We start from the raw sequence: 26,962 nt of genomic DNA, 5'->3' as shown, positions 1-26,962 counted from the left end.
TCTGCCGAAAGACGCCGGGAACCGGCACTTCCCTCCGGATAGCTCCGGAGCCGCGCTTCTGCTTCTCTAGTTGTCTCTATCTTAGCGAAAAGCTTTCCCACTCCATTTGGCAAGGGGAGAGTGCACCTGCACTGCACACTAACCGCGGTTTGCAAAGAAAGAGGATTTGCTGCACATTCCAAGGAGAGAACAAATGCTTCACGTCTTTTGCTTGATAGTCTGAGTGCAATATTCTTAATTGCTTTTCCCTTAACTTTTACTGATGCAAATCTTGTGGTGAAATCAGAGAGCATTTCCCATAATAATCTCCTTGGACTAACAAAAATAATTTTAGTTATTTTTCTCACAGCACAAGGCTGTGAGACTTTTCATTCCGGCTTATTTTTATTTACCCTCTTACATCTTCGCATCTTTTAGAATAAAAGATGAGCAGAACATGTGCAGCAATGAAACAGCAGAGATTAATGTTGGCCATGGCCATTCAGTAGCTTTGTTCTTCACACATCTAGTCTCCAAGCGTCCATGTCACACTTCAGTGTACAGGTACCAAATTGAAGCCAGCTCTGGGGGGATGTGTCCCTCTGCCCTTGTGCTTTTTCCCTGTCAAGCCAGAGCTGAGGGTGCACGGGGTCCCTGCCTGGCTTCTTTCTGGCTGAGCTGGGGGGAGTGTGGGCCACACTGCAGCCCCACTGAGGATGCCTGAGCCCTGGCAGGGACCTCCACTGGCTCAGGTGCCCCAGAGCTTTGTGCCACACAGCAGAGAAAATGTCAAAGCAAAGGAATTGGTACCCAGCTTTTTTCAAGGAAAGAAGTTGAGCAGTGGGCATTTGCAGCTGGCAGGACTGCAGGGCAAATTCCCAAAGCAAATATGCAGGGATGTTATCATACACAGGGAGGATGATGAAATGGAATGTAAATGGGGAGCAACAAGTTTGTACCTAAGGACAACTGCAAAACTCATTTTTTTTCTCTGGACCCGCACGTACTTTTGGAAAAGGGTCTTTTTGTGTACAGCTCTATGGTAGTGACTGATTACTTGTCTCACTGCAACAACCCCCTCCAAAAATTCTTCATCTCCTTGAGTTTGTCAGTACCCTGCATTCAGGGGTTTGGGGACTTCCAGACTCTTACTCATAGGAGGGAGAAAGGGATATAAATCAATTCTACTACAACAGCTGCTAAACCAAGTGGTACAGGCTCCTGCTGAATGCCCCTTCATTTCATCGATCCATTACTCCTTTATATGGCACACTAAGCATTGCCACCTGCTTTATGAAAATAATAGAGGAAGAAAACACACACACTAGAGCAGCTCACTTTGACACTGAGACAGACACTGGTTTAGGACATGCAGGAGCTGTTTAATAACACAGAGAACGGCTTTCTCTGCTGAAGCCACAAAGGCAATGGGCAGGGGGATGGTGCAGGGAATTAGCCAGTGGGGATAGCTCATTCATTCTTGCAAAAAAGAACTGGGGAATAACTATGTCCAGGTTCTGCTTTATTTATATTACTTGAAAGATTTTCATTTTCACAGAGGCCCTCAGAGCTCTCATTTCTGTTCAACAAGTGTGACAGGACCTCCCTGGCCTCTTTCAGACACAAAAGCATTTTCTGTCCCAGTTTTGTCTCTGCAGTCAGTACTGGTGGAGATTTGCTGGGAAGCCTGTAGTTACAATTGTAGGGTCTTCATAGCTGTGTGGCTAAGGCACCAAATCGTGTCAAAGATGGATTAGGAAAAGCTTTGCTTAAATATTACTTGCACTGAAAATGATCCTGTTTGTTTTTAAGGCCAGACTGCAGATGTCATTACCCAGACAGAAGTGGTCCATGCTCTGCCAGGTACTGACATGACCCTGGTGTGCATGTTCCCAAAACAGCACAGCACCCACATCATACAGACTCAGTGGTCCAAGACTGACGGCAGCCCCTCTACCAAAATAACTGTATATCACCCCTCCTATGGCACTCATTACTTCGAGTTTTCTGAGGCTCCTTACAACTTTTCAGTGTCCTTCAGCACAAGGAGGTGCTGCAGTGGGGATGACACAGGATCCTTGTGTTTCACCAATCTAAATGCCACGTCTGAATGAAATTGGTGGGTGCTGCATCTGGAAACTATTACCATGTCCCTTACTGGGCAGTACAAATGCACTTTTGCTACTTACCCATATGGGACAAAGGCCACAAAAATTCAACTTACTGTCAAGGCAGAAGGTAAGCAATTGTGAATGAGATTTTGCTGTTTCCTAATGAGGTAGGGGAAAATGTCAAGATAGATGAACACTTCTTCGTTGGTGATGGTGACTTGTTTGGGATTCACAGTAGTGCCACTGAATGTTGCTTTTACACTTTCCTATTTACCGGGCACTCTTTACCTCTTTTATCCAACTCATGATTAGGAAACCTTAATTGTTTGGTGGAATAAAAAGTTTGATAGTGAAGTAAAAAAAGGTGGTGAGGTGGGCAGTTTCTGCATTTTCATTTTGGAGAAACATTGTGGAGGAGACTGGATGAGCAGTTCAGGATATGGTGGGACTAAGGATGTTGGATCTCTTGTACTGCTGCTGTGGGTGTAGAGCACTAGGAACCAGAAACAGAAAACACCCTTGTCTGATTGAGGCTGAGGACTGGCATCTACAGAGCATGCTGGATGTTAGCTCCATGGAAGGATGAGTGTCCCCACTGATGCCTTGTGAAGGCTGACTTAGAACAGAGGCTAGACAGAGTTAAAAAATAAGGCAGGTATTTATTAAAAGGCCTCAACAAGGCGCCAAGATACTCCTCGGGCAGTACAAGAGCCCAGCCAGGGCTAAGCCCAAGATGATCCCAAAATGGTCACAAAATGGATGACTGGTCCCAAGGTCTCATATTTCTAGAAGTTTTGGTCCATTTGCATATTCAAGTTAATTGTCCATTTACAGCTTTAGGTTATGAAGTCCCATCCTTCTTGTTTTCTCTCTTCAGTCCACCATTGTTTATGCTCTTGGGCCCAAAACTAGTATCAATTTTCCTTGGTCCCAAGCTAGAAAAGGAATTGTTTTGTCTACCTATGCCGTGAAGAGAGTTTACCATCCCTAAATATGAAGCTCAGAACTACACACTAAAGCAGCACAGAATCTGAAAAATAAAAAGCTAAAACTTAAGGCATCACCACCACCAAAAATAAACTGGAGCAAAGTGGGGCATTGTTTAGGAGAATCACAGGAATGGAGATTTGGCTTCTTCTGTGAGGCAAAAGGAAGCTGGAAAGCAGCATGACTGCTCTTGGTAAGTAAGCCTCAGGGGACAGTGTGAACTCCAGGGAGGATATTTAAATTATCCTGGTAAAGGAACAAATTTATTTAAATCAGATGAGAATGGATTTGACAACAAATTAAAAAAACAGTGGCAATTGTCAGTGTAGCAACTTTGGGAACAGCTATTTAGTGTTAGCAGTGAGGGCAAAAGTCCAAACTGCTGTGAAGACAGAATTTGGCATGGCTGTTGAGCAAGCCTGTTGTTATGCACATGGGGAACTGGATTTGATGACATCAGAAACCTCTTTCTGACCCAGGTTTCTGCTAACAGCTCAAGAAGGATTAAAGTAAGTACAACAAACCTGGCACTGTTTCAGTTCAGAGCTGCAAGGCCAACATGCTCACTCTGCTTGTGCCCTGGGCTGTAGACACAGCAGACAATCAAGAGTTAGGAGCAGGGGGGGTGCAGGTTATTTTAGGGGTATTTTGGTGTGCTATCACTTCCCTTTTACCTACATCACAAGGCCAGACTGGTAGTCCCCACGCTGGACCCCTCCTGTAGCAAGAGGAGGTCCTGGGCAAGAGTCAACTCAGGAACATTTAACACTGACAGCCCCTGCATGGCAGTGGCTCCAATTATTTTGGTACTGCTATTCTGGAGACACATCTGGGGCAACCCTGTGGCACCTGCCTGCCCTGATGAACTTGCAGAGGCAAAGTGAGAGCCAGCACCTCTGCCCAGCTCACCGAGGATGGGTGTGTTTAAACAGTACACGCTGAATAATTGTGCCAAAGCTGAAGCTGCCACTCTGCCTGCTCTATAGGGATGTGTTGTGGTAGGCTACCCTTCTGGAATTTCCCTGTGCTCCACAGGGCAGAGGGATCAAGGAGAGTGCAGTGACGTACAAACCATGCTGGTAGCCCTGTGAAACCCTCCCATGCTTCTGCTCTTCATGCAAAGTATCTCCATCTCTTCCTTAGTACAGTAACTGAACTAACCAGGCATTACTTCTTTTCTCGTGCCCTTGGTTGATACAGACAGGTTCAATGCTGTTATTGCTGTCTACAGTGTGGACAGCTCTTGTTCATATCAGCATCGTTGTGGCTTTTTTCAGTAACTACAAGATGTAGCAAGCTGTGCTACTGATGCCTGCTTGCTAGAGAGAACTAAAATATTGAGTTTGCTACCTTTTGCAGGTTTGTGTCTTAAGGTAACTGGATCTTTCGCAATAAACCACTCTGACTCAAAAGAAGGCAAAAAACCTTAATCCTATGAGTGAGTGGGATGGATAAAGGTGACAGTCTATGATGAGGTACATTTTTCATGTACATCAAAGTGATGTGAACCCAGATGCACTCAACTTGTAAAAAGCTCACAGAGCAGCAGGCCTTCATAGGACAGACAGACAGATATAGAGGACTTTAGCCAACAGGCTGTTAATGGAGATGGGAGTCAGAGATGGGACGGGGAAGCAAGCAGCTGGGACACATGACTGTGAGAGTAGGCAGAAGCTGTTTCCAGACTGAACTCTGGGGTGACTACTCATCTCCACGCTTGTTGTATCATGCACTTTTGCATGGTGGTTCGTCCCAGCAAAATCTTCTGTACAGTTTTGTTCCTGGAGAAACTATAGATTTACTTGCTTTGTCCTTTCATTATCCTCTCTGCACTGCCCAATCCTGTTAGGGCTTCTGTGCTCTGTGTCCTGCTGTGAGAGCTGGCTCTTCAGTTTCTTTATTCTCAGGGACAATGGAAGGAAGCTGCTTCTGCTGCTGGCTCTCCCAGGCACAGCTCAGGGCACTGCCTTTCTTCACATTTCTGTGGCACAGGCTGCATGCTGGCACCATTGCTCTGTGATTGGGTGCCAGGTACAAAGGAAGTTTCAATCACCAGAAAGTCCCCACTGACAAATAACATGTCATTCTGGGACAGCTGGATAGTCTCACCCCCTTAAGATAAGAAATAAATTAAATACATATCTGTTCTATCTCAACATGCAAGCCAGAGCTACCAGGGGAGCAGATCTGAGGAGTTTCCCTGTGTTTTGTGCTGGTGCCTTGCCTCCAAGGAGGGGGCAAGGCAGGTCTGAGGGCAAGGGAGGATGGCAGGATGTGCCACATCCCTGCCTGCCCCGTGGCCAAGGGTCAGAGAGGTCAGTGCTGACCATGGTACTCACAGCATCTCCTACTCATCACCACTGCTCTTCTTGCTTAAATACACACATGCACACTCACAGACCCAACATCTGGATCACAGCAGTGCACTGTTCACTGCACCACTCTGCCCAGCCTCCACAGCTAGATGGAGCCCTGGATTGAGAATGAGTAGGGTAAGAGGGGGTGATTCTTATCCATTTTGAAATGGATAAGAAAGGAAAGAGTGGCAAGTTTTGTGGTAGTGGGCAGGTTGGAGAATAACAAAAGGAGCACTTACACTGAAAAATAGGGTTAGTCTTAACCTAACTGACATGCTGAATAGCTTGCTTAGTGAAAAGAAGGTCAGCAGGTATCTTCAGAGAAAATGAAATAGAGGTGCACAAAATTGATGTGAAGGTTTATTGCCACAGAAAAAAAGAATTGTAAGATAAAATTTGAAGCTTCCAATTATTCTCAGCTCCGAAAGTAGACATTGTGATCCTGCAGTTAAGAAAAGCTTTTTTAAGAATTTCCAAAAAGTTCAGGTAATGCTGTGAATTGAGTCATGAAACTGCAACTAGAATCAGATGCAGGGCTTTCACTTAAAAATGTGTCTAGGGGTAATGGTTGAAAATTACAGTTCCCTTCTAAACCAAAAAGTACCCGTTCCTTGAATAGAAGACTACTCAGCATTGGTTTTCAAAGCACAATGAGCATCATGTTTCTAATTTTCCTTCTTGGGTTTTGTTGTTGTTGTTCCAATGATAAAAGAGGAGAGGCACTACCTGAAGAAAGTGTGGTTAAAGCAGACTTGAGAAATTCCATGCCTTGAGGATGCGACCTCAGAAAATTTGTCCATTTATCCTTTGAAATGGCTAGTGGTAAGTATTTTTCATCTCAGATATAAAGTTCAGAAAGAACTACAGGGTATTTTTGCAAATTGAAATGAAAATGTTCTACTCTACTGTGTCCTGCCTGCAGAATCTGCTAAAAACTTACCAGTCATATTGGACTGTGATAATAAAGGGGAAAAGTATAACCATAGGGTTGCAAAATATACACTGCAAATAATAGCTGTTCAAGAAACAAAGAGGGAAAATTCCATCTTAATTGCTTTGAATTTTTCAGGAGCACATACAGAGCAGGACTAGGAAAAGTGGCTAATATAACAAAACTAAAATATTTATTGTATTGGATTTCCAGTGAGGTTTTCTGTAGTGAAGCTTTAGTATCTGAAAGTAGGACAGTGAGATATCAGGCTGCTTTGACATAGAAAAGAAAGGTACTGACTAATGTTTTTGGTTTTGTGAACCTCTACGTCACAGATGCCACTGAAGACATGCAAACCCAGTTATCAAGCTAACCACATGAAAAACTGGTTTTAAGAAATGTTCTGTCAGATACAAAGCTTGCTGTATTTTTGTATTTTATCTCACTTTCTGGGTAAATATTTATATGTATGTTTTAATGCAACCTTTTAGCATTCATTTCAGTGTGTTGAGAGAAGTATCAGTGAGCAGTGTCCTTGAGCTTTTCCTGTTCATTTATATATGGTGTCACTGAGAAGCTGTAACTGTTGAAGATTTCCTTAAAGGAGATTTTCAAATAGTTTAGGTTTTTTTAACCTTCTGTCCTGGTTCATTATCTATTTAGATCTCCCTTATGCAGGTCATTCTTAATATTAAAATTTTAAATCCTTTTGTAGGAAACACCCTTACCTTTACTACATCAGTTTTGCCAGTTCACTCTACAAAGTAGCAGAGGAAAGGGGAAAAAATCCCCAAAGGTCAGCACAGTGTGGGTTACCATGCATTATACAGAGTAAAGCTTGTAAATATGTACTGAGGCACAGATGTCCAGGACATGCTGGCTGTACTGATTACCAAGGGTGGCTGCCACACAGACAATAAGAGAGATACATTTTAGTTATTATTATCAAGGTTTTTACTTAAAATTCTAAAAGAGCAAAGTTTTCATTGACATTTCAGTCACATCTAATATGTATGGGATGTTCAGCATAACTTAAAGACTGGTACAGTGAGAAAGCACTTCTGTTGCTCTCTCTGCAGGCTACAGAGATCAGGACTCACAACACACAGCTATTTATTCCATATTTTATTGTCAAGATGATGACTGCTCTTAGTATTGAAGTTCTGAGAGAGAATATATTTCGGAAAAAAAAACAGATCCACTTACTGCTACACAATGTGCAAGGGAAACTTTTCATAGTAGGAATAGGGCTGGCTTACAAAAATATTTCTCTGTGTGTGTGTCTGGACTTCACAATTTTGTTGGTTTTTCTGTACACAGGATGAAAATGGGAGGAAAGAGGAACTTTTGACCAAGGAGCCCTCCTGTCCTGCTGTGTACAGGAACAGCAGTGTGCTCTATGGGCAAAGAGTCCTGGGTTTGAACAACACTCTAAAGGTTTTCCCCACCAAAATCACTGATGATGGCAGAGTCTTTTCCTGCCACGTACTGTACCACCCAGAGAGAGTCCAGAAGAGCAGCACCACTATGAGAGTATTTGGTAAGGGGCTTATGCCAACTGCCTGCTGCCTTGCACTTAGAAAGGTGACACTCCTGTCTGGTTCTGAAACCAGTAACTTTTGACAGATACTGGGGTTTTTTAAATGTAAACATATTTACCTTGTCATTTTTTCCAGCTGCAATGACATAAAATGGTAGCAAATGGTAGTAAACCCTGGAGTTCTGAGAAGAATTTGAGTCCCTTCAATTTTTTGCAGGAAAAAATAATAGATTCATTGTACATATATCAATCCCACACATATATCAATCTCACTTGCATGCAGATGGCAAGAATCTTACCCTGATATGTCGGCTTATGTTGGGATTTTGTGGGTTACAGGGAAACACACTGGTCATCAAGATCCCTGTGTCCCAATGACATGCTGTCTGTGGTTAGGAGGTCATGGCCATAATTTAGTAAGCAGTTTGGGACTACAGTTGTAGCAAAATCACATCCTCAAAGGCATGTGACATTCAACTGCTGCCAAAATGTGGACATTAGGGTCTGGAAATGAGGGTCCTGGTGGGGGTCTCAAATTGGAGTGGCAGAGCCTGGGTACTGCAAATATGTGGGCTGGCATTTCATTTTGTAAGCCTTCCCCATCTTTAGTTACTTGCCTTGTTCCCTTTCAAATGGCTTAGGAACTGCTCTACTGACACTAAGGTACAACTGAATCAGAAAATTGCTACCCACTTGAAAACCAGACTTTATTATGTCTTTAGAGATCAGTTGGTCTGGAAAACATATTTCCAAAGCTTCAAAAGTAAATGAGTATTAAACATTGGGCCTGTCAACAGTCCCTTGGCTGTAGCTGATTGTCCAAGGCAGCCCACAGCTTGAGGATGGCATGGCCATTCAAGGCTGATGCTCTGAATTCAAGGAAAGGTTCAACAGGGAGCAGATGAAAAAAAGCAAAATGTGTCTGGAGGCTGTTGGTCACTGATGTAAAAGAAATAAAACTAGAAGTTAATGGTCTGAAACTTCCTCTTGTGTTTGCTTTATTCAGACACTTTTTTAAATCATCATTTTTCAAATAGCAACAGTGTTACCTGGGTAATCATTCAAGGATACTAATATACTTGAACTCTCTTCCATCTCTGCTGATGTTCTTGCCTAGATTTGTGTGTCTCTTATTAAGTGGTTGCTTTATTTAGCTTTTTCTCTGAATTACTGCGAGATGTGTGCTTAGCTGTGCATGAACCCATATCAAAATATCAGTTCAGCAGGGTAGAGAGGCAAACTAGAGAAAGCAGCTGTGGCCCTCAGTGGTGAACAGTCTGCATTTCCCAGTAAGTGATGGCTAGCTTTGAACTAGGCTGCTGTGCCACCAGACTCTCTCACAGGGGTCCCAAGGGCAGAGCTGGGTGCAGGAGCTCCCTGAGAGCCCTGAGGCTTGCAGTGGGTGCTGAGGAAAGTCTCTCAGATCTCAGCCAAGTAAAGTCCACCGCTCGGAGGAAGTGTGCTTTTGTGCTCCTAGCCCTTTCACGTCTGAATTTTGCAGGTGAAATAACTATTTTGCATCCTGTCTCGCTCTTTCCTGTTACCATTTGCTGAAGTCATGCCACTTATGATTGCACCATCCCAGCCTTTCTCCATGTACTCTCTTGTGCTGCAGCAGAAGGAGAGACCAAGAGCAGAGGGCTTAGACCCTGCCCCGAGCCAGCCCACATCCCTGCGCAGCATTGGCAGACACTGCCCAGGATAATCCAGCATTCTCTAGGTGACATCTGGGGACAAAGTCCCCTTTCAGATGGCAGCACCTATCTTATTCCTTGTGCTGACCAGAGAATAAAGAAATGAATATTGTGTTCTGGTAGCTTGGGACAGAACCTGAAGATAGCATATGCATACAAAATCAACAGCATCTTATTTTGGTTATATCTGTCATCCTGGCCATTAGCAAGGGCACAGCTAGGGAAAAAAGGCCAGTGGAAACCTGGGGAAGTTTTCCCATCTTGGCAAGCCAGCATCTCCTGTCACCAAAACACTCATGCAATTGAACTCCTCAGGCTGGGTGGCTTAAAAGCAGGGCAGGGAGGGCAGACAGCTATTGCAGCACAGAGCTGAAAAGGACAGGAAGGGGAGAGGGCGCCTGTGGGAAACTGCTCATGCAGGATCCCTCTGAAAAATACTTCAGGCAAGGCTAAACAAGACAGGCTGAGTCTGAGGGGTGCTAAATAGTGTTCCCTCACAGCTGCTTGAGGTGGCCCAAGTGGGGCTGAGGACTGGACTGGAGAGGATGGAGAATATATATATATATATATATATATATATATATATATATATATATCCTAACCACTGCCTTGTGCTGCCCCACAGCCTAATGTGAGCTGTTGTGAGGAAGGCGTTTCCCAAGCCAAGCCTCCTGTGGTACATGGACAGAGCAAGCCTGACAGAGCAGCCCAAAGGTAAAGCAACCCATCCACAGGGAAACAGCACAGCTGCAGGAGTGGTTCCCAGGGAAAGCCATGACTCTTATCCACTTCGGCAACAGGGCAACCTGTAGGTGTCTATGTGGCTGCAGGGGAGAGCACCAGGCCTCCTCAAAGGAAACAGCTGGCAAATGGCTGTGACCAGAGCCCCCTGCCAGGGATGGGAAATACGGCTTGGCATAACCACACCATTCTTGCCAAATCTTTGACAGTGTCTCAGCAAAGAAACCTGCAGCTATATGAGCCTGCTTTCCAGTACCAATATTTTCACACAGCTCTGACTTAGAGTTTGGAGTGTAGTAAGAGGGTCTTTTCTTTTTTTGTTTCTTTCCCAAGAAATTTCTGTAGTACAAGAAAACTTGCAAGATAGTGAAGGTTTCTATGAGTTGAGATCAACACCGATGCTGCAAGGGACCCATAACACACGTAAGACATTCTTGTGTGTGTGTCAGTTTCCCTTCCTGGAAAATGAAACAAGGAATATTTCATCAGAAGAAATATTTGTTTCCTTCAGTAGTTTTTTCTTAGATAAGACACATCTAAAATGCTAAGAACACCAAACACATGTATTCTCTTGTTATTTAAAATACTGAAGAAATGCCAACAGTGTAGAAGCTTTATTTTACAGGTTCATAACACAGCTTGAACTCTCTGGCAGGTTTTTTGGCTCAAATCTTTGCTCAAGCCTCTGAATGAGCTAAGAAACTTCTGCACAAACAGAAGAACTTGTTTGTTTAGGCAGAATCTTGCTGTATTTCCCATACCCAAAAATACTGTAACATAGCCACATGGCACCAGTGAGCTATTATAATTATGTGTTTCTTATGGAGAGCTCTTGGCTCCCTGGGAAATCAAATCCTCACACTCAGGGCTATGTTATACACCTTCAGTAAAACATACAAAAGGCTGCACCTCTGCGGACAGTGGAGAAACTCCCTATAATCTGCACTGTAAGAATTAGGTACATGATTAGGGAAGTGGGGAGAAATACTGTCCTGCTTTTTTGGTGAAAGCAGGAGACTTGGTGGTACAGTTTTCAGCACCTCTGAGGATGTAGAGTGACTGGTGAGAAGGGCAGACAGATTTCCTTTAGCACCCTCTTGTGCATGCCTCCTCTTCAGGTGCAAAAGTATATTTATACCTTTTTAATTTTTTTTTTATTATGTACATTCCCTGCTGCACAGACAATACAGCTGAGCTGCTGACCCCTTAGCAGCATCTAGGGGCACATCATCTACTATGGCAACTACTTGCAGCTCAGCTGGGTTCTCTTGTGTCTGTGTATATTCCTATTGATATGTTTTTCCACAAAGTAAGACTGCAGCAAAAGCCATAGCTTACTCCTCTGGAAACACAGCTTCAGAGGGGAGGGAGATAAACCATAATTTTTTTCCTAAAAATGACTCATTTCCCCCGATTTGCAGTTTTCTAGAAATGTATTCACATCGAAGAACTGTCAGTTAAAGAAGTCTGTGTTCTTGTCTGCAGGCCATGCTAATGCTAAGAGAGATCCACTCTGTATAAAAAATGTTAAAGTATTTAGATGTGGCAGAAAGGAAAGAATTACATTAACTCTCAGCCATCCCTTCTGCAAAGGTGCACAGTATGACACAAGCCCAAACTAAATTTTCAGCCTTTATAACTACTTTTAAGAACTTTAATCTTTCTCTTTTTTAATCTTTAATCTTTCTCTTTTTTTCCTGTCACAGACAATAAGTCTAATGAAGCATCAGCTGAAGTTTTTACTACCACCATTTCAGATGGTAGGATGAATCAGAGAATAAAATAACTTGGGTTGTGTTTGAGGTGTGTTTATAAAGTCCTAAAGATGTTGTAGCATTTACTACTCTAAATGGGTAGTAAGGAACCCCTTACTGCAGCTTTGACTTCAGAGAAAATACTATAAACCAATATTTTTGTGATGTAATATATTATAATTAAGACCAAGCACAATTAAACTCCAGCCTTGAGGGGCACTTAATGTTATTTCTGATGCTTCAGCTGGCATTTGAATATAGCTCTTTCAGTACTGAGCTAATAAGTAAAAACAACAGCCCTGCTAATGGTTCTACCTTCTGTTTAAGCACGGAGCCAAGATCCTCAACAGTTTTGCCATGTTAAAGAAGTGGTATAATGTTTCTTAATTTGTGTAAATTTGGTAAATCCCTGCTTTTCCCCTGCAAACTTGTCTTATTATCAGCTTATTGCAGACAGATAAATGTTCACTCCACACCTCAGCTGAAGCCCTTTGGAAATATCTCTCCTGGAGCAGTTTGCTTTGCTCTGCTCTGCATGGGAGTCAGCATGTAGCAGGGGGTTACATGAGTTTGTCAGAGAAATGCTGTAAGTAGGTGGCATGAAAAAAAGTATGGGTTTTGTGAAAAACTTCTGCAAGTGCAGGTTGTAGCAGGCCCTGGGGGCTTAGCCAATACCCCACTGGGCATCAGAAAACCATCCCAGATATTGGAGGGCCTTGAGAGAGGGAGACGTTTTCCTCTGCTGCCCTCTGCAAGGTGAACTCTCAAAGGAAGCCTAGCAGCTTGCATCTGGCCACCACCCTGCTTTGCCTTGCGCACTGCAGGACCCTCTGGGAGCCAGGTGCATCTCAAAGAGCCTCACTGCTCTGGTTTTCAGACCTGTTGCATCTTTGGTAAGGAGTCCTTTATGCCAGCCAGCTACTGTGAAATCCCTGTTAGTGCAGGCAAGGCTAAGCTGAAATGCAAATGGAAGAGCAGCAGTCACAGGAGGTAAAGTATCAGCACAGAAAAGCAGCTGGAGGGTGGATGGTCACCTGCCTTTATTAAGATCCAGTCTGCAGTCCCACTCAATGCCCTCTGCATGTGCCTGACCAGAAAGAGGTTCTTTCTGGCTGCCTTCCCAGATATATTTTTCTAATGAAGTATGTGAGCTTTAATAGATCACTTCCTTCATGGACCTCTTTGGAAAGACATTATCCATCCTCCTGGCCTCCTCAGGAAGTACTTTGCCTCTCCTGCTGGGAAAAAAAAAGAAAGAAAACAGACATGTCAGGACATATATGCTGCTTGAGCAGGATGGTGTCTCTGCTGAGCTTGCCTGTGTGGTTAACAGTTTTTAATTTGAAGGAATAATTCCCCCTCCTCTTCTCTGAGGACTCAGTGAGCACTTTTCAGTGCAGAGTGTCTCTGAAATTTCTACTCAGAGTTGCAGCCTGTGAAATGCCTCATGGATGAAACTGTGCAGGTGCCACCACCAGGTCATAAATGTTGTTTCAGCATCTGTACTAATACAGTGCACCTCTTTGTATGGAATAAACCCACATGATTCATTTCTGGTTTTTAAGTTGAGGTGCCAGGATTTCCACAGGTCTTTTCCTCAAAACCTTTGTTTCCCTAGGGATTTCTCAGCACAGTTACCTCAGTTTTTCACGTTTCCTTCTAGACTATTTGGCTGAGTTGTGCATGGAAAGATTATTTGGAATTTAGGTGTGATACACTTTCTTGCTCCTGAACTTTTCAATCACCTGCTTTCCTGAAGCAGAATAAACACCTTTCTCATGTTGAATGTTTGCTTTGATTTGTTATAGACTTCAGTAATTCAACACTGACATCAGCTGTCATGACAGCCTCAGGTAAGGGGGAAAATATTACTTATTCAATATATGTAGGATCTCTACTTGACCACTGCCTAAATGTCACGTACATAAAGTCAGAAGTGTGACAGGCAAAGGTTGGTATGCTCTGGTGCTGACAGCACCAATGTGCTGCTGCTTGGGAACTTGTGAGCTGTGAGGTTACCCTAGCAGAGTTCTGACAGAAATCTTGCTAAAACTGCCATGTTAGGACAGCACATAAAACGTATTTTTATAAAATGGAATAATATGCCTATAAACTATAAATAAATTTGTCCCATTGTGACTGAGAGGTATATGTGATAGAAAAGTTAAAGCCATCACTTTTCCTCAACTCAACAGCAGGGCATCATTCCCATTCATTAGTTATGTAACTAACTCTGTTGTGCCAGAGCATGGATATAGATAATTACATAGAACTACCTTCAGCAACTGAGAGGAAAACTTGCAAGAGCAGGTGATGTCCTGGGCTGATGTGGCTGTGGCCTGTTGTCATGGATGATTTCTGGCAAGGCCTTGGCTTAGCTGGGGAGCACCACATTCAAGTGCACACTCCACCCCTCAGCAGTCAAACGAAACCCTGTGTATAGAAGCACAAATAAGCAATGCTTGCAGCCAGCCAGCAGGAAAGGGTCAGCATTGATAACATCAACTTGCCTTGCAAGTGCCCACTGGAGTTGTGAAATGTGCTTTGAGTATTTAGCCTTAAGTCCCACAGCAGGATTTCTGCTGCACAGTCTGCATTTACCCAACAGCTACTGCAAGCTCTTTGATCTAGGTTGTTTTGTGATTTATTAACATTATTTTCTCAAGAACCTATCGACTAAATGTGATACCATGTTAACTGTCTTTAGAACACCAGTCGGCATCTGTGGCCTCTCTGGATTTCACAAGTCAAGCAAATTTGACTCCTCCTTCCACAGCACAGGGTAATCAAACTGTTTTCTCTATTGCTTCAACAATGTAGAAGAAAGACACATAAACACAATAACCACCTTACTTTTTTTGAAGCAAGAAATTTAATGTCCACTGAAGTTCTTTTCCTAGTGCTTTACACACGAGCCACTAACCACTGGTTACACTAACCACTGTCAGTGTAACCACAGTTCAGGAATAAATATATGAGAAAATACTGTCTTGATTTTATTTTTTTAATGCTCTGGGATACGTTCATCAATTTTGGCAACTGAACACACATTGAGTGTTATTAGTGTTTACAAAGAAGTCAATTTGTGTTATTATAGTGTTTATGAAGAATACCTACTGTCTTTAGTTAAATATCATACCTAAATAGAACACTGGAGAAAGATACTAAACACAAGGCTTTGGCCTGCCCCCCACAAAAGAGTGCTCTTTGGGAGCTGAATCACTCAACATAAAGCCCAGGGGCTTGCAGAGGCTTGACTGAGATATGCCAAGGCAGGAACACAGATTGCAGCAGGGCTGAAATGAAAGTTTGCTGCTTCCCACACTGCCTCCTCCATCCCCAAAACAGAGACACTTGCCTGGCCAGCAGCAGAACAGCAAAGTTCAGTCCAAGTGGACTAAAAGCCCTTTCATCTCAACACAAAATTTCACAACTAAGGCTATGAATACACAATATGAAGAGAGAGGATTCTCCTCACTGAATTATATGTTTTCCCCGGTTGAGGTGGTACAAGGTCAAACTTGTAATATAAGATGGATCTGAGCCATTTTCCTTCTGCAAGTAGCCTGGGAAGCAATTGCCTTTTAACCAGTGGTCCCAACGTGTGCCAGTCATGGTATGACAGCCCTGGGTTAGCACTTCTCCTCTCTGGCTCACTGCTGCTCCTCACGCTGGTGCCACCATCAGCTTCTTGAGCAAATCCTCTGGGCTGCAGTCAAGACAGGACACCAAGCCCAAGCCTTCTGTTTTAGTCTGCTGGTTTGGTTCAGTTCCTGTTATTTTGCAAGTTTTTAATGAAAATCTAAGAGACAGCTGAGAATGGATATGAGAGAAGAGCCCACATACATAGGCAAGAGGAGTAAGGGAAGCAAAACCAAGGCTGCTAAAACCATAGCCTGGTTTTGCTTAGCTTCCACAACTACTCCATCACTGAGCCAGAGATGCTTAGGCTTTGAGTGATCAGTTACAACTGCAGCTCACCTTCACAGGTTTGTTCAGATGGCTTGATATTTTTCCAAAATGAGACAGTTGTTAAGAAATATGGATTCTTTTTAGTAAATGTGAAATAGTTCTCTTGGGAAAATGAAGGTCTACATGCTAGCCAACCTCTGTCTGTGTTTGAATATCAGCTAAATACCTAGCTGAGCTCTAGAAATCTTAGTACTTAAAAAAATGCTTTAAGGAAAATGTCAAATAACTTGGTATTTGGCATCAGACATTGCAGATGTGACTCTTGTATTCTAACTTTTCAAAACTTCCTTTTGCTAGTTGGGAAAACAGTTCTGTTTCACTGGAGCTGGTGACATCCTGTCTAAATTCTGATTTATGTATGTTTGTTCATTGCTCTACTGGTTTCAGGTCAAAACCAGCCAGTGCACTCAAGCTCCTAAGGTTCGCCTGAAACTAAGCTAAAATATAAAATGTTTCAAATGTTTTGTCTAAGTTTATTTACCTATCTCAGTAAAACTTCTCTTGAGTTTCTAGCTTGTGATAAGCTTTCAAACCAGACACAGTGCTGTGTAGTGCCTGTTTGAGGGAAGGCAGCATCTCAAGTAGTGAGCTACACCTGTTTGACCTCATTAGTCAGAAAACAGGGAAGAAAGGAGGGGGGGGAATGAAAAACAAGTGATATGGTTCCCTACAGCAATTTTTACAAGCCTTTGTTCTTTTCAGCAGGAGCACTGACTTCTACCACAGCAGCAAAAGGCTATACGAGTGCTATAGCATCCAGTGAGACTTTGAAAACAGCACGTGAGTAGACAACGCATCTCCTCTGCTTCACAGGACTGCAGCAGAGGACTTATGAAGCCAAAGTGCAAATGTGGCACCAGCTTAGCGAATGTTGGGTTGCAAACCTACGGTAATCTGGAACATCTTGCAAAAACCACAGCAGCAGGTCCTCAGATTCTCAATTTGTGATGTCTTTTCTCAGAGCATTAGCTCTGTGGTGCTTATTTTCAGCTGCTAGTTGAGAGTCCCCATATTGCCATGCAACAATTATTACTAAGCTTGGAAAAGTTGTGTCTTAGCAGAGGCCAAAGTCATATGGAGTAACATGTACCAGATTTTCAATACTTCACAGAAGCAATTTCCCTGTTGAGTTCCGCTGAGTTAGAAGATAAAGGCTTGGGTTTTCAAGTTGTCGAGGATTTACAGTGGCAAAAGAGGAATGAAAAAACATTTGAGTATCCTGGTTTCATTAGACATATTTATTTTAATAATATTACAATTGATATCGCTGCTAGGCAAAAGTAGTGAGTGCTGAAGGTAGTTTAGAGATGAGATAAATTGTCAGAGAAGCTAAATAAAATCACAGAGCAGCAGTGAAATAATGAGATAATGTGAAGTAATAAAGGCTGGCTAATAGAACATTGAAAGACAACCTCATTAAAGATCAATAAATCAATAGAAAACCCCTAGGGTGAACATTTTTTCACTAGTCTTTCCCTTTAGAAAATCTCTGCTCACCAGTATAAAGCCCAAAGTGACTTCCTTTTTTAATATCTTGGTTTGCCTTTGTGCTTTTGGAACAGGCAGGACCTGTCAATGTGCTTTTGCATTTCCATAGGAGTTTTCTTTTGGCTGAGGCACAAATGTAGCAGCAGCTTTCCATTTTGTGAATGTATTTTTGGTAGCACTCTGGTGCTTATCTACCCTTGTATAACCCACAAACATGCATTTATACCACAACCTTGTGACAGCCTCTAATGCTTCACAATTCTGCTCCTGCACAGCTTGCTGGCTGCAATTTTTGCTAAAAGCGTGCTGAATTACTCTACTATTTGCAGGGGATACCGTGCGTTGCTCCAGTCATCCCCACATCCCTGCCACTGCTTCCCTACACCTGTGTCTGCCTGAACACCAGCTAAGAGATAATGGCCTTGAAGGGTTCTCGGTCCAGCAGCTGTAACTGAGGGCAGTTTCAGAGCACACAGGCACCAGTGAGTCTGCTGAGGCATACACAAGTATCCCTGTGCCCTCCCAGGGCCACTGAGCTCCTAAAACAGTGGTTACCATTATCATTGCGGTCCTGGGATGCTCTAACATAAGCCATTATGTAAATGAGAATAGTGCTCATCAATGTGCTGTATAGAGCACAGTGCTATTGGATCTCTAAGTGTATATCCTTTTTTTTTGTTATATAACTTTGTAAAATGCCATGCATTTTACAAACGTGAGATGTGTCATACCTATTCACATAAAATCAAACACCTAATAAGCAAGTAGAAAAGAACTGAATTAATATTCAAAAATCTCAGTGAGTTTTTAGAGTGCCCTAAAACTGGACTGATTTTCATATGTCTTTTTAATGCACACATACCTACATACATACACATACATGCACACACATACGCACACTTGAACTCTCAACTTCAGTCAAAGCCAAAAAGCATCTCACAATAAAGAGATTTTCTTGGTTCTGTCTGGTTAGTCAATTACATAATTTAAAGCTGGGTTTTTGTCTTGATTTATAAATCAGCAGTTACATCAGAGAATTTCAGGTTCCTCTGTTATTTCATTTGTTGTGTGCATCAGAGAAAGTCAAAGAGTCCAAAATAGTCACAGCAGAGCATAATGAAGTTGTCATGTACAGGCTTGTAAGATAATTGAAGGTCATTATTTATTTTTGTACAAATTTGAATGAGTCCACCACTGATTCCCCACATAAGAAGTGCCATGGGAGCTCTGGAAATGCTGTGCCATTGTCTAGTTTAATATTTTAGCTCTTATTTCAGAAGCTGTGAATGTGGAGATGGCTAGAAAAAACAGAAATATATCCTTATGGAGCACTAATCTTAAGCATCAGTAGGAAGGGGGAAAACTGTCTATAAACAGAGGATAGATGATTTTTGTGGTTCAGACAGTACTTGACAGAGGTGACTGAGGTTTTGCTCAGTCATGACAGAGTCTTTATGTTGCTGCTAAGCCACTTAATATCTTTAGGTTTCTCATTACCATGAAAGAGGTAAAAAGCTTATCATTCTCCCAGACAGCTGTGCTGCTCAAAGTTGGCTCAATGCTGGCTTGCTGGAACATCTTAACAGTCTCTCTCTTTCCTTCTTTCTTTCTTTCTTTTTCTTTCTTTTTCTTTCTTTTTCTTTCTCTCTTTCTTTCTCTCTTTCTCTCCTTCCCTTCCTCTTCTCCCTCCCTTTCCCTTTCCTTTTTATAATATTTAATTTGATAAAAGCACATTTTTATCCAACAGCAGGTCACAGGCCAAAAATGTAGGCATCTTGCCAAGTGAATTTTTACACCCTGATCCTGGAATTTGATTTCCTGTTTTCAGCTGGGTGAATGACAGAGGGTTCAAAAGACAACCTTCATTTTTAAAAAACCAAGTTACTAAAAATGTTCTGTGCCCATATCTTTATAGGTAACCTGTCCTACAGCATCACAGACCAGACAATTTCAGTTACCAGAGGAAAAGATTTCTTTCTTACCAGCAGCCTACTGAACAGTACTGGTGAGACATTATCCTACAAATCCTCTTCTTTCAGCATGCCACTGTGGAAGCAGGAAACCTGGAGCATCACGTCCATTTGACCAAGGGATTTCAAAAAAAAGGGAAAAGAGATGAAAAGAGGAGTCACAGCTGCTGTATCATCATATCACAGGTTGTCACAGGCTTTTGGCATTCCAGCCTTCTCCCTCCATTTGCAAGCAAAGTTCCAGCGCATGCTTTCTTCCAGCAGCAAAATTTGGCCAATGACACTCTTGTGCCCAGGGCAATTTCGTGGCTCATGCATCGTGGGCGACTGGCCAGAGCACTGGTTGCCATGCTGGGTAAGACCCAGCCTGGGTGACACACCAGTGTGGCCAGCCTTGCACACGGTGGTGATGCCAGCAAAACGGGAGGTGACACTGAGGTGCATCACCCATGGATCTCTCTGGCACCCAAGCCACTGCTGCACCCTCTGGCAGCTGGAAGACGACTGTGCTCCTTCTCTCCTTCTTCTCCATACCCAGGACCTAAGGGCACCTCTGTCAGCACTGCCAAGGGTGCTGTGCGGAAGGGGGAAGGGGAGGGGTATTCCAGCACTGCAGTGGGGAGAGGCAGCTGGAATGGGACTGGGATGATATGCTGCCAACAAGAGCTCACCTCAAAAGGGTGCTGAGCCATTGGCCAGACATTTTGGCAGGGTCTGGTGTCAGTGGTGTGAAAAACAAACTTGGGAAGGAGGGCTGGGGTGGGCAGATGTGCCTGTCTGCACTGTGATATGCAGCTTCTCACACAGCAGCTCACAGGGGAAAAGAGAAAGCCAATGGGTTTTGGATTAAATGCTCTCTGGGCTATGCCTAAATAATTTTGTCAAGTGAACCAGTGGGTGGCTGAAATCAGCTCACACACCCAGTCAGAACAAAAGTGGGCTAAGTCCATAAATCAGAGCTGCAATGCTCAGAGTTTGAGATCCTCAGCCTGGTGAGGAGGGGCTGCACTGACATCAGTGCTGAGAACGGCAGGGAGCAGCAAGCCACAGGCAGCAAGCCCCGATTTCCCTCTTCTCTGAGGACATTCAGATGAGCTCTGTGTGTCCCTTTCAGGTGACGGGAGGAACACCAAAGCCAGTCACTTCCCCTGGCCAACAGTAGTAGCTGTCCTGTTCCTCTTCTGCAGCACTCTGGTAGCTTTAGGCATCAGGAAATGGTGTCAGTACCAGAAAGAGATGTAAGTACCAGTGAATGGATCCAGAGGGGCAGGAGGGCAGCACCAACTCTAACCCAGCTGTTTGGGTTTATACCTTTTCATTTGAGACGACACGTAGCACACAAGACCTTTAAGTACGTGGTTCACTAATGCCATTTTTTTCATACAACAGTATGTAAAGTAGAGTGTTCTCAGTCCTTTCTGTGGGTTATCTTTAAAATAAACTTTAGGAAAAGAGCTGCAGTGGAGCTTCAGGGTGTAAGGGAAGAATAACAGTTAATTTTTGTCCCCAGAGCCCCCCATTTCTATTAGCCTCCCTGCCAGCTGCTTTTGCTCTCTCATTTTCTATGGTTACTTGAGGACATGTTTTAATGAAATTGTACTTATAGGGAAGCTCTATTTGAGTTTTGAATAATATATGTGAAAGTAGGCTACCCGAAACCAATACCAGTCAAAGAAGTATTGAGTATGTAATTATTACCAAAGTTTGATTCCCTACTAAAGCACTTCCAAGATCTACTGGTGAAAGCAATATCTAAGAGACATTATTTTAAATCTTACTAACATTACTAAAATACTCAAAAAATCATAATTAATCACCTATGATTCTAGAAAAACCTCTTGAAATACAACTGCAAATCCTGTATATCAAAAATAAAAACAGAACTGCTTTTTTTAACTAATTTGAGATGGGACCTTTATTTATCAATTGATCAAAAAAAAAGTTACAAGTCTTTAAATATACTTTCAGAGAGCAGTGTGAGCAAAAGGCCCCTGCGAGGGTTTTGAATAGTTCATCAGGACCATGTTCTGTTCTTTTAAAACATTAATGAAATAAAACTCTGAGGTGGGAGCTAAGAAAGCCAAATGAATAGCAGGAGGTGTGCTGGGGTTATAAAACAGACTCAAGGAAGTTGCAGTATGTAAGAGCTTATGTCAGGTGCTCTTATAATGACTTGGTGCCAATCCACTTCCTCCTGTGAACATTTTACCGTTGTCTTTTATGCTACTTTCGTGTGATAGTGCATTTTCTCTCTTCTATTTCAGTATGAACAGACCTCCATCCTTCAAGCCACCGCCACCTCCAATAAAGTACACCTCCATGGTAGGGTCTGATGGTACTCCCCCATCCTGCCACGAACTGGAAAACCTGTAACACCACCTACACCCCTTGTGTAGCACACAGAAGACTGACACGGTTAAAAGGCTCTGCCTTTAGAACAGCGGTTACAGGAGCTTGGTGGTAATGACCCACATTAAAATTCAGAGCTCCTACAATTTTAGAAGTTGAGCACTCCTTGGGACACTCCTTTCATCCTGTGTATCTCTATGTGTGCACTATATTCGTAGTGAGTGTCACTGTGAGATTACATATGCTTAATTTGAATTGGATGAACTGGGAATTTGCTGTCTCATCCATGGTAGCAGATTAACACATGAGTCTGCCAGCCTGACTGAAGAGTGTTGAAGCCTGTCCATCTATTAAATGTATAGAGATGACAACTCTGCTGTATGGACACCACAGTTACACAGGAAACAGTGGCTGAACACAAGATTTTGAGACCTACACAAGCTGTTCTTGCAATTATTTATTTTTACTATGGACTAACATAACTCAACATATAATTTTCTATCACTGTGAAACCAAAAGAAAGAATCAGCACTGTACACAGACAGAAAATTAGCTGCATCTCTTGGCATAGGTTTGCAGCACTGGATTATGAAGGGTGGTTGGTGAGATGAAAGATTACCAGCCTTGGTACAAGTGCATGCAAAAAAGTCCCACTTGTCATCAGTGAAGTCACAAGAAAGTCAATTTTGATCCAGAGACTTAAGGACTGAAGCAAGCCTAAAGATAATGGAAAATTCTAGACCTTTTGGAAGTGCTATGCCTTTGAAATAATACTTACTTTTAAGTTTGTTTTTCAGGAATTATATTTACAGTATATGTGAAGGAGGGAAAAAAAGAATGTAATAATTTTATTTTTCTTTGGTCTTAATGAGCTTCCATCATTTGCTATCTTCACATTTCCAAGACCTCAGGGGTAGTTTCCCAGGTGGCTTAACCCTGTGAAATAGATGATCCAGTTTTCCGCCTGTCCTGCCCAAGCTACAGATTTTCTCATATTGATAGTAATGAATAAATGATGGTGCAGAGGGTGGGCTCAGCTTGGCCCTCTGCACAGCTCTCAGCCAGGTCAGCAGCTGTGTGATCACCAGAGCAAGGCACCAGAGCTGCAGGAGGAGCACTGCTTTTGGCAGCAATTGTGGTACCTTCAGGCAGCCAAAAAACCATCCCTCTAAGCTCATTTGGAAATGTATTGTGACCACAATGGTATTTCTGTAATTAATGCAAATCAGCTGAAATTCAGTCATGTCAGGCTTAAAATTGATATTCTGATTTAGGAATGGAATTTGCTTTATTTACTGCTAAACACTGGTCAGTGAGTGTCAGGGTTCAGAGCACTGTATTTCCTAGGACTTTAGATTAAATGAATGGCTTACTGGAAAGAATGATCCAACAGACCTTTTTAGAGTATTTCGTTGTATTATTTATGTTATAGTATGTTGCGGTGTGTCTCCTCCCTCCCAAAGGTAACCCTCTCCCCCCACCCCAACCCCCATGAGCCCTGGCTGTGAGACAGGGGGTCCAGGGGGTCGAGTGATTGGCAGATTTGAAAGATACCCCCTGCCCCCTGTGGCTATTGGTAGACCTAAGTGCCCCTTCTCCCCTGGCACCCCTCCCCCTCACCTGGTTGGTGGCTACCTGTCCCTGCCCCTCCCCTTACCCCCGGGTTAAAAGGACAATCCAGCCACGTGGCCGGCCCTTCTGTTGGAGCTGCCGCCAGGTCAACAACTCTGTAGCTGAAATAAAGACTCTGGATCAAGCTCTAGCAGAAGTGCCTCCTTTCTTCACCATTGCCTGAAGCCTCTCCACTGAGGAATATCGCTCGCAGCCTCTGAGTAACCCAAGGGTGTCACTGGGGAGGAAGCATCCCAGCTGCCGCCATTGGACTCGGCAGCAAGGCAAGCCCGGGCAGGTCTCTGTCGGAATATTGGGAACCCCAATAATAGTACAAGCAGTTCTAAATCCATCATCTGTGCTGAACAGAAAATACTTTGTTTCCTTCAAAACTATACCGACCTTCTATGCATGGAAAGGTCAATGTTAATTTGAGCATTTCTTGTCTGTCCTGTAGAAGCACAGCAGCTTAACTTTTGTCACATTATCCATTGCTGCAAAATAAGGCACATTGTTGCCCTTAAAAAATAAATTGGAAAAAACCCACAAACAAACAACAACAACAAAAAACCCCAAAGAGATGGATAACAATATTCCAAGGGGTATGGAGAGCCAGGACGTTCCTCCTTGTCGTTAGACAAGGATGACTGTCCGTAGCATACAGGCCGAAGGGGGCTATTTTATTATCTTGGCTATTCTGATCCCCACGGTTGCTTCTGGCTGGAAATGCTCCCTCTGATCGTGAGCAGCGCTCATGTGTGTCACCGCTTCCTGCGGTGAGCGCCGCTCCCCGACCGCCCATCCCCGAAGGTGGCTGCTGCAGTCCCCGCAAGCGGTGCTCCGCAGGGAAACGATGCCCGGGAGAGCCGCCCAGGCTGGGGCGCTCCCAGCCTCTCCCGAGGGTTTTCCTCCCAAATCCCTGCGCCGGGACACGCGGGCGGGCACGGCGGCTGCGCTCCCGCTGCTCACCAGCAGGTGGCGCCGCAGCACCGCGCCCGGCGGCGAACGGGGCCGTTCCCGCCTCTCGCTCCGCCCCATCCCTCTCGTTCCTGCCCCGTCCTTCCCTGTCGTCCTGCCTCGTCTCCGTCCCAGTCAGGTCCTCCTCTCTCGTCTCGTCCTCGTCCTCGTCCTCGTCCCCGTCCCCATCCCGCCGGCAGCAGCGCTGGAATGCGGCAGTGTCCCTCCCCACCCCGGGGCGGAGGGACGGGCATAACGAGGGTGCCTGCCCGCCTCTGGCGGCTTCAGAAGGAACAGGGAAAGGGACAGCCAACAGATTGGGACCCGAGGGAGGAAATGCCCTCCCGTGCTAGCCCCATCTCCCTGGTTTTCTGCAGGTAAATTTTATGTAGGATGGTTTATGTTTCTGTTTGCTTCTATCTGCTCCTCACCACGATAAGAATGGAACATACCGTTTACTCGAGATTTGTAATTTACTTCAAAATTCACCTCTGCTTTAAAGAAAAAAACAAAAAAAAACCAAAACAAAACAAAAAAAAAACCCTACTCAACTGCAGTAACTTCAGAACTTCAGCTGCCCCATCCCTGGAAGTGTTCCAGGTCAGGCTGGATGGGGCATTGAGCAACTTTGTCCAGTGGAAGATGTCCCTGCCTATAGCAGAGGGGTTGGAACTTCATGATGTTATAAACGCCAATCACTTGTTTTAAAAATTTATAAAAGTTTACTAAAAATAAAATGGAAAAAAATTAATACAAGTATAGTAATAAAGATTAAACAATTAGAGTTAGAACAATTAAAGAGACAATAACAGCAAAAAGTTACAGCCCGGGCTGGGTACCTCTCTCTGGACAAAAGTGAGCCAGGAGAAGGACCCCGATAAAAAAGAATTCCCTCCTTAAGAGGGGTAACCTGTTGCATACACAAATCACTTCATGAATATGCATATATTTATTTAAAACAAGAAATTCGTCCGGTACTTGTTGAGGAATTCCTGTTAATCCCAGGCGCCTTGAAGTCTAAGTCGAGTTTGGAGAAGTTCGGTTTTTTGTTGATAAGGAAAGCCATAAATTCCTTTCCTCTGGAAGATTTAGGGGTTTTTGTAATTGTTATCTCTGTGTGAAGAATTTCTTGATTATCTTCTCCTTCTCTTGTGCAAAAAGAATACCACACACACATATTTTCTATTTTAACTACTAAAGCTTAATTTCAATTACAAAACTACATTTACTATATTATTAAAATGTTACTACAGCATAACTTTCCAACCTAGCATAATACATATAGTAAATATTTGTGTAGAGCCATATAATCTGCATTTTTCACAATCCTTCCTCTTTCTTTTTATAATTACTTTGGCTCGAGCAATATTTACTGCTTTCTAGCCTTCATTTTTCGTTCATTTTCTTCATAAATCAATCTAGCTTCTTGAAAGGGGTCTTCTATATTATTTTGTTTCTTTAATACCATAATCTTTTGCACTGTTTTTGTTGTATCCAATTTTTGATCCATGGTCACTATTTGCATGCCTTGAACTACACTGGTGATGAGTCGAATGAAACAGGGGATCAAACAAGGAAGAAATATTAGACCAGCTGTAGCGCATAACAGGAAGAAACCTAGCTTTTTCCACCATTCTATTCTCAACACATTATCCCACCAGCTAGTATTCAGCATTGGTATACAAATTGTCAAGTGAGATTGGTACAGGTTTAGGTGGTGGTGCCGGCTTAGCCTTTTTGTTTATCAATTGCTCTTTTACTAAATCCTGTGCTTTATTCCCAATAGCGTATGTGAAACAAATCCATTTCTCCCCTTTTGGGCATTCACTTCCTATCCTGTTACCACTTATTCCTAAATTCTCAGTAATCCAGTACTTTTGTCCACTGTGTATGTAGTTTCCTAATTTGGATGGGTTATAACAGCGACTGTTGACATGAGTGTGAGAGATAAAAAAAGGAGCCTCAGTGTCTTTCTATATACAGCTTCTGGTAACACCTGTAGCATGGCCTTGTCGAAATCCCAAAAGGGAAAAGACAGAAAATGAGTGACAGAAAAAGAAGAGGTCCAGTATGGCTTATACTCCCACCTCCCATGCCTATGGGGTTGCAACCCACAGCAGGTGTATGTGATCTTCTTGGTGGTGATTATAGAGGCCAATCTGGTCTTGCCCTCTCTTCTCTTGTCACTTTCTCTTAGCTAATTTCCAGGCAAATCGTTTTTGACACTCCTTAACGGTGGTCTCCCACTGTTCCTCAGCTATTTCCCATTCAACAGGCACTAATAATTCCCATCCACAAAACAAAGTTATTATTTCAGTTGCTTCGAGCTCTACTTGGATAGGGGATCTAGTTGGCACTCGACACTTCTGCAACGAGGGCGTCGCTTGTGTGAACTACAATACCAATTTTTCCCACAATCCAAACATTTACATTTAACCCAACTAACATGCCCAGTATTTGGGTGAATCAAACAGGGTATATTACGTAGCACTGATTGAGGTTGTAATTCGCCCTCCTCTTT

At 43.2% G+C, this 26,962-nt stretch overlaps 1 protein-coding gene across 1 annotated transcript; it reads left to right on the top strand.

The window, feature by feature from the left end:
* Positions 1-522: 522 nt before the first annotated feature.
* CD96 (CD96 molecule) lies at positions 523-23,252 on the top strand. Its single transcript, XM_068180325.1, is given in 17 exon segments — positions 523-543; positions 1,797-2,217; positions 6,147-6,256; positions 7,686-7,905; positions 8,197-8,212; positions 8,327-8,341; positions 8,786-8,802; positions 9,383-9,406; positions 10,236-10,313; positions 10,674-10,850; positions 12,047-12,100; positions 13,903-13,947; positions 14,802-14,876; positions 16,769-16,846; positions 19,470-19,559; positions 20,639-20,762; positions 21,789-23,252. Coding segments are annotated over 17 exon segments (1,674 nt in total). The 3' UTR covers positions 21,898-23,252.
* The last annotated feature ends 3,710 nt before the right edge of the window (positions 23,253-26,962 follow it).

The sequence above is a fragment of the Anomalospiza imberbis genome, chromosome 2 (assembly GCF_031753505.1).
Source record: "Anomalospiza imberbis isolate Cuckoo-Finch-1a 21T00152 chromosome 2, ASM3175350v1, whole genome shotgun sequence".
Classification (NCBI taxonomy): Eukaryota; Metazoa; Chordata; class Aves; order Passeriformes; family Viduidae; genus Anomalospiza; species Anomalospiza imberbis.
The sequence above is the reverse complement of the archived record's forward strand: the minus strand, read 5'-3'. Positions and strand labels throughout refer to the sequence as shown.